The 15,911-nt window shown below is 43.1% G+C and overlaps 1 protein-coding gene across 4 annotated transcripts in view; it reads left to right on the forward strand.

Annotated features, from left to right (window-relative positions):
• GABRB3 (gamma-aminobutyric acid type A receptor subunit beta3) overlaps positions 1–15,911 on the forward strand; it is a 287,930-nt gene that overhangs the window by 183,389 nt on the left and 88,630 nt on the right. For all 4 annotated transcript variants that reach the window (XM_086365393.1, XM_086365395.1, XM_086365394.1 and 1 more), the window contains exon 4: positions 14,996–15,216. In XM_086365393.1, the coding sequence (XP_086221519.1) occupies positions 14,996–15,216 (221 nt within the window). The remainder of the gene's footprint in view (positions 1–14,995; positions 15,217–15,911) is intronic.

A 15,911-nucleotide genomic window follows, 5' to 3' on the forward strand; every position in this document is an offset into this window, starting at 1 on the left:
TCAAGAGGCTCTTTAGTTCTTCTTCATCTGCATATCTGAGGTTATTGATATTTCTCCCGGCAATCTTGATTCCAGCTTGTGCTTCTTCCAGCTCAGAGTTTCTCATGATGTACTCTGCATATAACTTAAATAAGCAGGGTAACAATATACAGCCTTGACGTACTCCTTTTCCTATTTGAAACCAGTCTGTTGTTCCACGTCCAGTTCTAACTGTTGCTTCCTGACCTGCATACAGGTTTCTCAAGAGGCAGGTCAGGTGGTCTGGTATTCCCATCTCTTTCAGAATTGTCCACAGTTTATTGTGATCCACACGGTCAAAGGCTTTGGCATAGTCAATAAAGCAGAAATAGATGTTTTTCTGGAACTCTCTTGCTTTTTTGATGATCCAGCAGATGTTGGTAATTTGATCTCTGGTTCCTCTGCCTTTTCTAAAACCAGCTTGAACATCTGGAAGTTCACGGTTCACGTATTGCTGAAGACTGTCTTGAAGAATTTTTAACATTACTTTACTAGCGTGTGAGATGAGTGCAATTGTGTGGTAGTTTGAGCATTCTTTGGCATTCCCTTTCTTTGGGATTGGAATGCAAACTGAGTTTTTCCAGTCCTGTGGCCACTGCTGAGTTTTCCAAATTTGCTGGCATATTGAGTGCAGCACTTTCACAGCATCATCTTTTAGCAGTGGGTGCCCAGTATGCTACTGGAGATCAGTGGAGAAATAACTCCAGAAAGAATGAAGGGATGGAGCCAAAGCAACAACACCACCTAGTTGTGGATGGGGCTGGTGATGGAAGCAAGGTCCGATGCTGTAAAGAGCAACATTGATAGGAACCTGGAATGTTACGTCCATGAATCAAGGCAAATTGGAAGTGGTCAAACAGGAGATGGCAAGAGTGAGCATTGACATTCTAGGAATCAGTAAACTAAGATGGACTGGAATGGGTGAGTTTAACTCAAATGATCACTATATCTACTACTGTGGGCAGGAATCCCTTAGAAGAAATGGAGTAGCCATCAAAGTGAACAAGAGAGTCCCAAATGCAGTACTTGGATGCAGTCTCAAAAATGACAGAATGATCTCTGTTTGTTTCCAAGGGAAACCATTCAATATCACGGTAATCCAAGCCTATGCCCCAACCATTAATGCTGACAAAGCTGAAGTTGAACAGTTCTATGAAGACCTATAAGACCTTCTAAAACTAACACCCAGAAAAGATGTCCTTTTCATTATAGGGGACTGGAATGCCAAAGTAGCAAGTCAAGAAACACCTGGAGTAACAGACAAATTTGGTCTTGGAGTACAGAATGAAGCAGGGCAAAGGCTAACAAAGTTCTGCCAAGAGAATGCACTGGTCATAGCAAACACCCTCTTCCAGCAACACAAGAGAAGATTCCACACATGGACATCACCAGATGGTCAACACTAAAATCAGATTGATTATATCCTTTGTAGCCAAATGTGTAGAAGTTCTATACAGTCAGCAAAAACAAGACTGGGAGCTGACTGGCTCAGATCATGAACTCCTTATTGCCAAATTCAGACTTAAATTGAGGAAAGTGGAAAAAACCACTATACCATTCAGGTATGACCTAAATCAAATCCATTATGACTATACAGTGGAAGTGAGAAATAGGTTTAAAGGACTAGATCTGATAGAGTGCCTGATGAACTATGGACAGAGGTTCGTGACATTGTATAGGAGGCAGGAAGCAAGACCATCCTGAAAGAAAAAAAAAATGCACAAAAGAAGATTTTCTTCCAAGGAGCAAACATTTTTTAATTTCATGGCTGCAGTCACCATCTGCAGTGATTTTGGAGCCCAAAAAATAGTTTGTCACTGTTTCCATTGTTTCCCCATCTACGTGCCATGAAGTGATGGGACTGGATGCCATGATCTTTGTTTTCTGATGTTGAGTTTTAAGCCAGCTTTTTCACTCTTCTCTTTTACTTTCATCAAGAGGCTCTTCAGTTCCTCTTCGCTTTTTGCCATAAGAGTGGTGTCATCTGCATATCTGAGGTTATTGATATTTCTCCCGGCAATCTTGATTCCAGCTTGTGCTTCATCCAGCCCGGCTATTTACATGATGTACTCTGCATATAAATTAAATAAGCAAGATAACAATATGTAGCCTTGGTGTACTCCTTTTCCTCTTTGGAACCAGTCTGTTGTTCCATGTCCAGTTCTAGCTGTTGCTTCTTGACCTGCATACAGATTTCTTAGGAGGCAGGTAAGGTCTGGTATCTCTACAACAAATTAGTCAACATATAAAAAAGCAGCAGACTCACAGATATAAAGAACAAACTAGTGGTTGCCAGTGGGGAGAGGGAAGTGGGAAGGGGCAAGAGAGGGGTAGGAGAATAAGTGGTACAAACTATTATGTGTAAAATAAGCATCAAGAACATATTGTACAACACAGGGAATGTAGCCAATATTTTATAACTACAAATGGAGTATAACCTTTAAAATTTGTGAATCACCATGTTGTATACTTGGAACATATAAAAAATTAACTCTACCTCAATAAAAAAAAATTGAAAAGCAGAAACAAAGTGTCATTCCTCTCCTATCTAATTGGTAGCACTTGATTTCTCCCTCTTTGGGCACTGTACTTGATTAATTGTATGAAACCCTGCATCATGATTTCTTTCTGGCTACCCAGGCTGTGATTGTAATATCCCAGAGGATGGCTTCATGTAATTCATTGCTGGGTTCCCCATCCAAATATTTCTGCTGAAATTAATATCAATTCAAAAAGCTATCAAGCCAGTATTTTCCAGTTATATGAAGTATGGTTGTTAGTATTATGATTTGTCTATTAGCAATAACCTAATGAGTTCTGGGTAGAAACCAGAAATAGATGTGATCTCAGAAATGAACAGACGTGCTGTCTAAAAGTAGCACTTCTTGGAAACTGAAAGTACTATAAAATGCATGGCATCACTAGTCTACATGTGTTGTCTTTGAGGAGGGAAAATCCAGCGGTAAATGCTGCTATAGAGATAGATGTGTAGAATCAAGGACACTTGAATACCCACGGTTTAAATTTATAGGGGTGAGGTTTCTTGGTTTACAGTGGAAATACTCATTCTTTACTTTATGATAAATATATGCCCTTCTTGAAGCATTTTTGTATTTTTTGCCTTGTCTGTTCTGATGAAGGAATTCAGAGGGACACTCAGTTCTGTAAAGCCGATAATGAGAACTCTATAAGCCATGTAAACCAAGGGATGACTGTGACTACTTCAGAATGTAGAATTCTTAACATTATGGTCATCTGCAGGCACGGTGCTCAAGCAAGGGAAAAGAGCAGAGGCTTGAGAAATGCTACACTGTCAGAACATGGACAAATACCTCACTTCTCCCAGATGTTATATTCTCCCAGCTCAAGTATCCTTCAAATACAGAGGTGTGGAAGGCACCTTGCATGAGCAGTGTGGCTGTTTCTCACAGCCAGTTCTTGGAGCTCCTTTGGATAGATGACGAATTTGAGTCATTGCATCCTTTTTATAGTTGGGCTTCCCTGGTGACTCAGACAGTGAAGAATATGCCTGCAGTGCGGGAGTCTTGGGTTCAGTTCCTGGATTGAGAAGATTCCCTGGAGAAGGAAATGGCAACCCACGCCAGTATTCTTGCCTGGAGAATTCCATGAACAGAGGAACCTGGCAGGCAATGGATCGCAAACTCCAATGGATCGCAAAGAGTTGGACACAACTGAGCAACTAACACTTTCACTTTCATCCTCTTTATAAACCTGTTAATCAAAGATAGTTGCTAGAAAATAAAGCTCTGTATCTGAATATACACACATACATGTTGCAGACTGTATATGTATATATAATTTTCTGAAGAGTTTAGTGTCTTTAATGAGTGTTATTCAGGTGAATACTCATTCAAAATAAAGGACAATATGAAACAGCTCCTCCTCAGTTTATAAGCACATTCAGCTCATTCATACAGTGTTTGTGCTGAGTTAGAACATCTGTTCCCATGTGGAGTGTGAGACATCTGGTCATCTTGTATGTTTTTATGTTTAACCCATAATATATCAGAATCTGGTATTGGACGTAGCCTACTCTAGACAGCATAGGTAAGCATTCTTCTTGGGTGCAGTTTGGGAGTCCAGGAGCTCACCTCTAATCCACCGTCATGGGGACATTAGTGGAAACACTCCCTACCCTCTTACGGTTGCTGCTGACTCATAATCCAGATCTAGATATTGAAGGTATTTAGGATATAGGGTCAGTAGAACCCAGTGACGGAATTAATGCTGGATTTCAGATGTGAAAGAAAGAAGAGGTTTGTATATAGCCTCTGGTTTTGGTTTGACTGAAATAGTGGCTAGATGCTAGTAGAGAATGGGGAAGAGATTTGGAGTAGAAAGATAATGAGTTAATTTTAGACACATTGAACTCTTGGTTTGCATATGGGGCATCTGGATGGACAGATTCAGAAGACACTGGATCCATCCGTGGACATCTCAGAAAAATGAAATAGGCCAGAGACTCTGATGGAGGAGGCTTCCCTGATGGCTCAGTGGTAAAGAATCTGCCTGCAGTGCAGGGTCAGGATTGATCCCTGGGTCAGGAAGATCCCCTTGAGAAGCAAATGGCAATTCATTCCAGTATTCTTGCCTGGAAAATCCATGGACAGAGGAACCTGGTGAGTTACAGCCCATGGGGTCGCAAAGAGTCAGGCACAACTGAACTGAGCACCAGAGCGCAGCACGACCGATGGAGGAACAGAAACTGGAGGCTGGAGTTAAGAACAGGAGATGTTTCTTGCATTGCTCCTGGTTCCTGAGTGCTTAGTTTGGGAGACTCAATTTACAATTAAAGGGGGCTGTGCACAGGACACTTAGTGAAATGTTCTTTGTATACAGAGGGGTCAATTGACTATATAATGGGGAGGGGTAGGTGGAGGTGAGTCCTAGAGCACCCGAAGGTTAGATTAGCCATAGTGGATCACGGCCCAATGGCTGGTTTGGTATTTTTATTCGTGCTATAGCTGTTTTATAAATTTGTGTTTAAATTTGTGATTTCAGTATATTTCACAGCAGAAAAAAATGTTTTATGGAAAATATAGTGACCTGTTACATTTCAGGAAACAAACTTGCAATTTTATTTGTATATTGAGTAAAAGATGAAATTTGGGATTTTAGAAACAAAGAATGAGGTCTGCTTCTGGTAGTGCTGAGAATTCTGCACCAAATCATTAGACTGAGTCTTTCTTGCTGGCGTCTTGGGATAATAGAGCACAGTATGTTTTTTGGGGGGATGGGGAGGTTGGTGTGTACTTGGCATGGAGCAGTCAGCTGGGAGCCCACCTAATAAAGAGGATTCTTTTGCATTGGGTGTTGAGGAGTTCTGGGGAGGATGACTGGCCCTGAAATACCTGTTATGAATCAAGCTCTGTGTTAAGCTTTGTTAGCTCAGTTAATTGCTAGACCACTTTTATAAAATGAGCATTTTTAGTTTCATTTCTCCACAAGAAGTTATTGAGGCTCAAAGGTAAGACACAGGGAAAGAAGCCAACTCAGTGGTCTGAGGCATCCTGCTCCATCACCCTCTGCATAGTAGCCTTTGCTGGAAATTTATTTAGCCAAGGATCTCTTACATTTTCCTGGTTCTCTTCGGTTTAGGTTAAATTCTAGATTTCTTCTGATTCTACATAGGTTTTTTTTTTTTGTCCTTTGAGTGAAAATCAGTATAATCATTTTGCATTTCAGACTTACTGTACTCCTGAAAAATAGCTATGGTAACTTTTCATACATGAAAAGCAATTTTCAAAATAATTTATATCCTTTGCCAGTTTTTCATGAGGCTATAGAGGACTGGGGAACTTGTTAACTATTTTCAGCAGCCCATCCAGATTTCATCCAGAGGTGACTGGTTCATCTTCTAAATATACTTGGCATTTAAGTAGATGAGTAAAAATTATAGACTATGAGCCTTTTGGTGGATGCAGTAGCTATATAAAGACCAGAAAATCTCAGCGCCCTTCCTCTGCATTCACACACCAGCTTCCTCCCAACTCCAGACTTAGTAGATATTCCTTAAATATATACTTCTTTTGCATTATTGTACACATCTTGGCTCCTTGCATGTGCCCTCTGTGATGCTAATCACTTCAGAGTGTGTGTCAGGCTGACTTTCCAGATGGGTAAGTGTGCTTAAGACAGTGAAAAGGCAGACTTGAAACCTGGGCATGTTTGAGTTTAAAGTGCCTTCTCTTAGTCACTTTCATTATACTCGATTTGATTTTATGAGTACCCCACCAGAATGTGAGCTACTGTAAGGTACAAATGATGCCCTCCTCATCTCTGGGTCCACAGTACCTAGCAGAGTTCTCGGCCTGTGGCAGATACTGAGTGCCTGAGGCAGATACTGAGGGAGGAGGAAAGGGGATCAGAAGGAGGTGTCCTGCTTTATTTTCACAGATCACCATGTTACCAAACTCGGGTTCAGATGCTCGCTGCTTGAAAGCCAATAATTGAAAGGCAAGTGTTGGTATAAAGGAAAGTTGCTTCCATCAGAGGAGCCACTAATCTGGGGAGAAAGTGGACTCGTGTTCTGAGACCAAGTCCAAAGATTCCACTCAGCCATGACAATTTTTAAAGAGAAAGAAGGGAATCAATCTCAGTTACTCTTCATGGTAGGAGGTCAGGTTCTTCATCATTTTTCCGTTGTGTGCAGACCTGCTGACTTCTCCTGATCTTCCTTCGGAAGCTTGTCTTGCCCACATGGTCTGCCTACAGATTTGCTGAGAGGGAAGCTGGGAATAGACAGTCCATCATTCTTTAACGACATAGTTCTTCATTCTTACTCTTTTTAATTGAGGAAAGTAATCAACAGGTTAGGCAAGGCATTTTATACATTCAGTAGTGAGATTAAATGTCACCAAGTGATCTCATTTTTCTAATTAAGGCCCGAGGAAATCAGAAATGGGCAAACAGGAAAGGGGCAAAAGAGCTGCTTAGACTTGTCAGAAATTATTCCATTTCTCTGGGGTTAGGGGCAAAGGTCTGTCTTCTGTAACTTTTTCATGCTGACATAGAGTGGTGTATTCTGAGTGGAAGATAATGAGAAATGTGTCTGTAGCATCTCTTTGCTGACAGTTTTAGTTGCCTGCTTATATGTATGGGCTACAATTATTTTTGATGCCCACAAAGGTATAGAGAGATGCTTCTCTTGTAGCTCAGTCAGTAAAGAATCTGCCTGCCATGCAGGAGACCTGGGTTCAATTCCTGGATCGGGAAGATGCCCTGGAGAAGGAAATAGCAACCCATTCCAGTATTCTTGCCCGGAAAATCCCATGGACAGAGGAGCCTGATGGGCTACAGTCCATAGGGTCACAAGATTCGGACATGACTTAGCATCTAAACCACCACCAAGATATGATTATTATGAGTGCTAACGTTAATACCATTCTTTGACTTAGTATTGCTCAAGATGTAGCAGCTTATATCATGGCTACAGTCTAGTCATCATGCAGTTAGCTTTTTCCCTCTGGTGGCAATTATAGTATCTGTTCAGTGAGCCAGGAATGTGCATCAGACACTGAAAGATCCTATGGCTCTATTGTCCTGATCATGAACAGGTTGAGCCTGCTCTTCTGTTACTCAGGGAGGCCTGGGAGATATCAGTTTTTCCACAAGCCAAAGGCAAGGGGCATGGGGGGGGGCCTTTGTATTATGTTGATGGGGATGAGGGTGAATGGGGTGGGCTGCAGGGTTTTGCTGGATTGTAACCACATGGATTCAACAAATGGAAACCTAGGTACCAGCAAAATCTGTTGTGGGAGGGGAGATGGATGCAGCATTGGATACTCATTTTTTGACCATTGAAAGGAATGGATTAAGATTTTCTAAATAAATTTCATTTTAAAAAGTGCCAAGATTTCCCCAGCCTAATTTTAGTTGCAGAAATGCCTGCAAAGGAAGCCTCTACCACTGAGGGCTTATGTAAGCTTCTTGAAACAATTTCCTGTCTTTCCTGACCTAAGAACAACTTACCTGTGAGGTTTTGGTCTCATAAACTTGCTGAACCAGATGCAAATGCAGGTGTCCTGTGGATTTCACAGCTGCAGTTAAATATTTAAATTTGGCTTCAAGATTGCCTTTCTTTCTCAGGGTTAGTAAATTTTTTCATTTCCTGTGCTCAGGAAATCTAGTCAGTTACCTAATTGCAGAATAATGAGCAGTATTTCCACTTTCAAATATGTATTCTTTTCATCTTAATGTGATAAATACCAAGAAATTTCCACAAGCAGGAAGAAATGTTTTTGTTTATCTCTTATTACAATTTATTTGTGCTGCTTGAGTTATACACCCAAGGATTTTATTTTCTTGTTATTTGTTGTTCCTGCTGCTGTTTGTATATTCTCAGGGGATTTTAGAAGGACAGTCACCTATGCACAGATTCTTGGTCCTTGAATGCCTCATATTTAAGAATGCTTGTTCCCAGCCTCCTCAGACTGTATGCCTGCCCCTTTGGCCCTCCCGGCTCCATCCTCTGCTGCCTCAGCACACTGACTCCCAACCATGGGATCATGGGCTGGGCTCATGTCTTACTCAGAAACTGTGGCTTCTGACTTTTGTATGAAATGGAATTTTGTAATATGGGGTAAAACCTACCAACTCTCGTGTCATGTTTTTTCAATGAGAAAATATGACACAAATTCTAAACAAATGACTTACTCATTTATGGAGCCTTACCTAGTAGTATTTTGCTGTAAAGAATCCACCTGCAATGCAGGAGACCCCAATTCGATTCCTGGGTTGGGAGGAGCCGCTGGAGAAGGGATAGGCTACCCACTCCAGTATTCTTGAGCTTCTGTTGTGGCTCAGTTGGTAAAGAATCCTCCTGCAATGCAGGAGACCTGGGTTCGATCCCTGGGTTGGGAAGATCCCCTGGATTAGAGAACGGCTACCGACTCCAATATTCTGGCCTGGAGAATTCCATGGACTGTATAGGCCATGGGCTCACAAAGAGTTGAACATGACTGAGTGGCTTTCACTTTCACTTTGTGAAGGCAGTATAAAGCCAGCAGGGATAGGCCTATCCTTGGACTTCAGTGTTTCTTGCTGTTTGATTTAATACACATATGTAAAAAAAGGAGAGAATGGAGAGGGCCCTCCTTCATTAAGTTATCAAAGGGCTTTATGATCCCTAAGAGAAGCCCTGAGGCATGAATTGCCCTTTAATTGAATGCTTATGTTAGTAAGATTCTTTGTAAGAAGGAGTCTTTGTTTTGAATATAATTCCTCAATATTTTTTCATGCTTATTCCAAGTTCATCATGAGCTTTTTATAACAAAGGGAGAGAAGGGAAGAGGGTGGAGGGAGAGAGAGATTCTAGACATTTTATCTTACCTAATGATTTAAAAAATTTTTTTATTTGGAAAATTGCTTTACAATTTTGTTTTGGTTTCTGCCGCACAACAGTATGAATCAGTCATGTATATAAATCCCTTCCCTTCTGAACCTCCCTCTCCTCCCACCATCCCACCCCTCTAGGTCACCACAGAGCACAAGACTGGGCTACATGTGCTTTAGCAACTTCCCACTAACTGTCTATTTTATACATGTCTACTATACTGTATATGTCAATACATATTTATACTATATATGTCAGTGCTACTTTCTCAAATCATCCCACCCTCACCTTCCCCCGCTGTGCTCACAAGTCTGTCCTCTACTAGATTCATCAGTACCATTTTTCTAGATTCTATATATATGTGTTAATATGTGATACTTGTGTTTCTCTTTCTGATTTACTTCATTCTGTATAAGAGGCTCTAGGTTCATCTACTTCCCTACAACTGACTCAAATTTGTTCCTTTTTATGGCTAAGTAATATTTTATTCTAAAAATGTACCAAAACTTCCTTATCCATTCATCTGTTGATGGACATCTAGGTTGCTTTCATGTCCTGGGTAATGTAAATAATGCTGCAGTGAATATTGGGGTACATGTATCTTTTTCAGTTATCATTTCCTCAGGGTATATGCTCAGTAGTGGGATTGCTGGGTTGTATCTTAGATTTATTCCTAGTTTTTAAAGGAATCTCTATACTGTTTTCTGTATGGCTGTATCAGTTTACATTCCCACCAACAGTGCAGAAGGGTTCCCCATTCTCCACACCCTCTCTAGCACTTACGGTTTGTAGAATTTTGGTGAAGGCCATTCTGATTGGTATGAAGAGATATCTTATTACAGTTTCGCATTTGCATTTCTCTAATGACAAGTGATGTTGAGCATCTTTTCATGTTTATTGGCCATCTTTATGTCTCCTTTGGAGAAATGTTTGTTTAGGTCTTCTGCACATTTTTTGATTGGGTTGTTTGTTTTTCTGATACTGAGCTGTATGAGTTGCTTATATATTTTGAAGATTAACCCTTTTTCAATTGCACGATTTTCTCCCATTCTGTGGGTTTTCTGTTCATCTTGTTTATTTTTTCCTTTCCTGTGCAAAAGCTTTTACGTTTTATTAGGTCCTAGTTGTTTATTTTTGTTTTTATATCCATTAATGTAGCAGGTAGTTCAGGGAGCATCTCACTGCTATTTATTCACCCAGTGATTTTAATGAGCTGTTGTGTTTGTATGCTCAGTCACTCAGTTGTGTCCAGCTCTTTGTGGCCCCACGGACTGTAGCCTGTCAGGATCCCCTGTCCTGGGAATTTTCCAGGAAGAATACTGGAGTGAGTTGCCATTCCCTATGCTAGGGTATCTTCCCGACCCAGGGATCGAACCTGTCTCTTGTGTCTCCTGCAGTGGCAAGCGGATTCTTTACCACTAGTGCCAGCTGGGAAATCCGGATGAGCTATCATAGTTTGAACCAACTCAAACTGAAAAACTCACGTTTATGCATCATACCCTAGAGAGCCCCAGTTCTCAGTGGCCTGGAGAAATCTGGATGAAGATACACTTGCATTTTCCCTGTCCCCTGTCACTGCCTGTCCTTCCTCCACTAAATCCTGTCTCCTAGGAAACCGATGCTTTTAATCAGGGCCTCCCAAGTTCCCAGTGCCAGCCTCATTCAGTGGTTGGACTTGGACATAAACAGAAAGCTGAGTGCTCTCAGGGTGGACTGTACCTGAGTCCTCCTCCAGTACTGAGGTCAAAGACCAAAAGCTTACTTCCCTACCTCTACCTTATGTTCCCTGAGGAGTCCATGATTCCTGCTTTTCCCCTCTAGCCCATTGCCATCTAGATCTCTGTGGATTCCTGGAGCTTTTACAGTCTCAAGCTCTCTTCTTTTTCTGAGAACAGACTCAAATCCAGTGCTGGCAGACTTGCCAGTACACATAGATTGCATCTCCTCATGGCTATGTTCTTTGATCTAGGACAGATCACTCCAAACCCGGAAACCAGCAATTTGCCTGGGACCCCTTGGAGGAAACAGAGCTTTACAAGGCATCTGTCTACAGAGAGCTGTGCTAAGTGTCTGCAGGATGAGGGGCTTTAGTGGTACCATAGTTCTTATTCTTCCCCTTTAAAAAAAAATTCCTGGAGAAGGAAATGGCTTCCCACTCCAGTGTTCTGGCCTGGAGAATTCCACAGACTGTAAAGTCCATGGGGTCACAAAGATTCTGACACGACTGAGCGACTTTCACTCACCTGAAGAAAGCTACTGTATATGGCTGCACCCTCCCTTCTTGGGGACGTCTGTGCAGACCTCACCCACTGGGCTGGTTTGTCTGTGTTGCGTGGAACCCCCCCAGAGCTGAGAGGCTGAGCGCCATCCTAGCAGGAGACAGCCTCAACTTCAAATCCAAGTTCCCCCAGTTGCTTGTGTAAGTGGGGGTGGGGAAGCAAAGTATATGAACTCTCCAAATGTTTCCTTCTTCCTAAGGTAATGAGAACAACAGCAATCCCTGCCTTGTATTTAAATAAGATGATCTCACACAAGGCCTGGCCCTTGTTGTCATCAAAACATGTTAGCTGCTGCTGGCAGTGCGAACGGTGTTCCCTAACACCCCTCCCAGGAGTCAGCACCGTGGCCCCACAACCGCCCAAGAGAGCAGAGGGGGCTTGTACCCGTGCAATCACCTCTCCTTTATCCGCCTTTATTCCCTCATCTGCCTCTTCTTTCTCTGCAGGATAATGAGGTGAGATGCTGAGTAGTGTCCCACTGAAGTCCCAGCGCCCTTGTTTTCCAAGGCACAGCCCATGCAGCAGATTTGCATTTAAGTGCTGCTACTTTTTATCCCTGTGTTTCCTAAGCTCTCCTGTACCTCAGTCCCGTCAAGTCACTCAGCAAACACCCAAGACCAGAACTGAGCGGTGCTGCTAATGCTGTGGAGAGCAGCAGAACTCAAAATTAGACCCTGCTCTGAGCTTGCAGGCTGAGTGACAGCTGGGCTCCCAGGGCCAGCTGACACATGGCTGCGCCTCCACCCGCATGGCAGCCCACGTGAGCACCAGCTGGAAGGGAGATGGCAGAGCGGTGCTAGACTTCACGACTCGGGCGTGGGATGAGGGCTTAGAAACCAGGGGAGAAACAGATGAACCTCTTCTATTTCAAAAGAAGGCAATTCAGAGACTTATATTTAAATTGAAAATCCTTTAGCTGCTCCTGCTAATTTACCTCAATCTTGTTATGCCACCAAAACTTTGCATGCTTCACTTAAAATGCATCACCTACATTTACTGATGTTATGGTAGTGCTGGGACATGATTGTGAACTTCACAGGCCCGTCCACATCCTGAGGGTCTGCATCAAACCTACTACTTGTGGCTTGCTAACCAAGATCCCTTTTCTCTGTCCGCCCTCATCATCCCCCAACAGGATCTCCCACTCACTGAGGGCTTTGCTCATCATCCCTGTTACCCACTGAACTCACCATTGCAAAGCTGATCTTCCTCACCCACAGCTTGAATTTAAAACATAGGTTTTATTATTATTCAGGTATGGCAAGGCCAACAGATAAGGAGACAGCTCTCATTGAAAAGAGAGTTTGTCACCAGCAGACACCAAGAGGAGGGTGCATGTTAAAGCATGAGAAATCAAAAAGTAAAAGACGTGGTTGATACACGTGGTTATGTCACTTGCTGCTTAGAAACCATCAGTGTTCATTGGCTTTGGAGCCAGTGTTCGAGTTTCCCACTTTCTGGTCACTGCTGCAGTCCAGCCTTGCCCAGCACTCTGTACTTTCCCCCTCTTGCACCCAGTGTTCCAGCAAAACTGCACTCCTTGGGGTTTCTCATCAGTTCAGTAAAAGCAACAGTGCTTGTGTGACTTTTCATTCCCCTGCCTTGTGTCTAGCTGACCAAGGCTTCAGTACCACCTGCTTTCTGAGGATGTTTAATTGGTGGTGGGACTTTGTGTGTGTGTGTGTATGGGGGCTTCACACAGTTAATCCCAGGCACAGACCTTTGCCATGGAAGTGAGCAGGAAAAAAATGCCTGTTTCTTCGCATCCACTCAAATGCTAACTTTCTTTCTAGTTGCAATAAAGCTTCAATAAAGGGCTTCCCTGGTGGCTCAGACAGTAAAGACTCTGCCTTCAATGCAGGAGACCTGGGTTTGCTCCCTGGGTCGGGAACATCCCCTGGAGAAAGAAATGGCAACCAACTCCAATATTCTTGCCTAGAGAAGTCCACGGACAGAGGAGTCTGGTGGGGTACAGTCCGTGGGGCCGCAAAGAGTCGGTCATGACTGAGCGAGTATGAATAGAATAAAAAAATATAACAAAAAGGGCTCCTCAGGCCTTTTGCAATTTTTGCTTCCCCCTCTCTGATTTTTTATGGGCCCACTGGCTTAAACTTTCTTTTGTTTGTAGTTATGAAGTATGTATTAGTTCTGTCTGTGATGGCACCTGGAGAGGAGTGCGGGTGTGCTTTGTCATTCTGGAGGCTCCTCTGCTCCAGCACTCTTGTGGCCAGCAACAGTCAGTGACACGGGCAGCTCTGAGAACTGCCCTGTGAGGTGGCGAGAAGAACTGGATGGGATGTCAGGAGACCCATGTATGGGAAAGATCCTTCAACTGGCTTGCCGTCTGCCCCTCACTGCCTGCACAGCGGATGTGCTCTGCCGGTGTGGAGCCCACGTGCTCCTGCCTGTAATAACAGTAATTTCTTCCTCCCTGGCTGGAGAGTTTACTGACTCCTTTGGATTTTCAGATTGGATCCTTCCACAATGCAGTTCAGGATGTCCCATGACCATGAGTGGGTTTTTAGACTTGATCACTCTGAACTTGAATAGTGATTGCCGAAAAGAATAGAAATTTAAAAATAGAATTTCCATGCTCAGCCTCTGATTTGTCTCCCCCACCCCACTTTCTTATTTCACTAACTACTTTGCAAAACAAAAACATGGGGTCACCTGCCTATTTTGCTGCTTATTTTGTGGGGGTTGCACCTAGTCTAGTGCCTCCTCCCACATCCGGCTTTAGTCCTATTTTCTCTAAGTATCTTCCTCTAGAGGTGATGACAGGGCCCGATTAGCATGTAGTAATGGCCTTGGCAATCTAGAAGGAAAGGGAAATATGACATGTGACGCAGAGAGACCTCCTGCAGGTCATCCTGTCCCCAGCTGGTGATTTTTTCTAGAGGATTCCATCTACAGCCGTGCAGAGGGGTGGAAGGAAGGAGAGGAAGAGTCTAAACTGCTGAGAGTTTGTAGCCAGGACTGGCGTATTGTTGGCTGCTCAGGCATAGGTATGCCTGGTGGGAGGAGGAGGACCTAGGCTAATGCCTGGGTTCCCTGCCAGCACTCTAATTTTATGATGACTTTTTTTTTGGCTTTTATTTAGGGTGTCTCTTAAATGCCAATTTGTCTAGTCTGCTTCTTACCTAAATAAAACAGACTGCTTATAGACATGATGTACACCTGTTAAAACCAGTGTTTGCATTTACAAGAAAGCAACCACTGCTTCCTAACCCTGTCCGAAAATAACCCATTTCTCATGGATTCCAACCTGAATTGGGCCAGTTGTGGAGGAAACTTGCCTGTGGTTGAACACAAACTCCATTTTTCTTTTCTTTTTTCCCCCCAGGATTACACCTTGACCATGTATTTTCAACAATACTGGAGAGATAAAAGGCTCGCCTATTCTGGGATCCCTCTCAACCTCACGCTGGACAATCGAGTGGCTGACCAGCTCTGGGTGCCTGACACATATTTCTTAAATGACAAAAAGTCATTTGTGCACGGAGTGACGGTGAAGAACCGCATGATCCGCCTCCACCCTGACGGGACGGTGCTGTACGGGCTCAGGTCTGTCTGCCCTGTGGGCTGGGTTCATGGTTGCATGGCACGTTGGCCTTGAGTTTTACTGGAGTTGATTATATTAAGTGAGGCCATGTCCTCCGATTAATTAAGAGACATCCATGAAACATTCTGAACTCTGAAGAAGAAGAATCTTATAAATCTAAGATTCGGAGCATTACTGTTACTATAAAGCAAGGCTGTTTTTCAAGCAAGTGAAATTGAGATTGATTGAGAGTTGGATTGAGTTGATGTAATTGGGCTATAAGAACAGATTCCCTCAGGACGGATTTCCCATATCATAACCACAAAGGCCTATAATTAATATCACCTTCCTACTTTAGAGGCTTTCAGTAAAGTTTCCTAAAGCCATTTGCAGAGTTGAAAAAAGGTCTACGTGTGCTGACATACGATATGGTCTCCACAGAGCTTTATGAAGTGGCGCCACCAATGTTTATGGGGATGAGTAAATATGAGGCTTCCTGGTGAGAATAACCTCTCGCCAGGTCTCATAATGAAGTCTCGTGAATTCGGAAACCAGACCGCTTGCTGCCTGGAGCCCTGAGGATCCCTGGGCTTCCCGGGTTATCCTGGAAGCCACCAAGCCTTCCCGTGATGTTCCACCACTGCTGGTTCTTAGTGGTTTTGACTTCCAGGGCATGGTGACCTTAGCAGTCTGTGTCTCGTGTTGACTTAGCACTGGT

Source organism: Bos grunniens, chromosome 21 (genome assembly GCF_055505025.1).
Source record: "Bos grunniens cultivar Pamir isolate PY7600 chromosome 21, Bosgru_T2T1.0, whole genome shotgun sequence".
Taxonomy (NCBI): domain Eukaryota; kingdom Metazoa; phylum Chordata; class Mammalia; order Artiodactyla; family Bovidae; genus Bos; species Bos grunniens.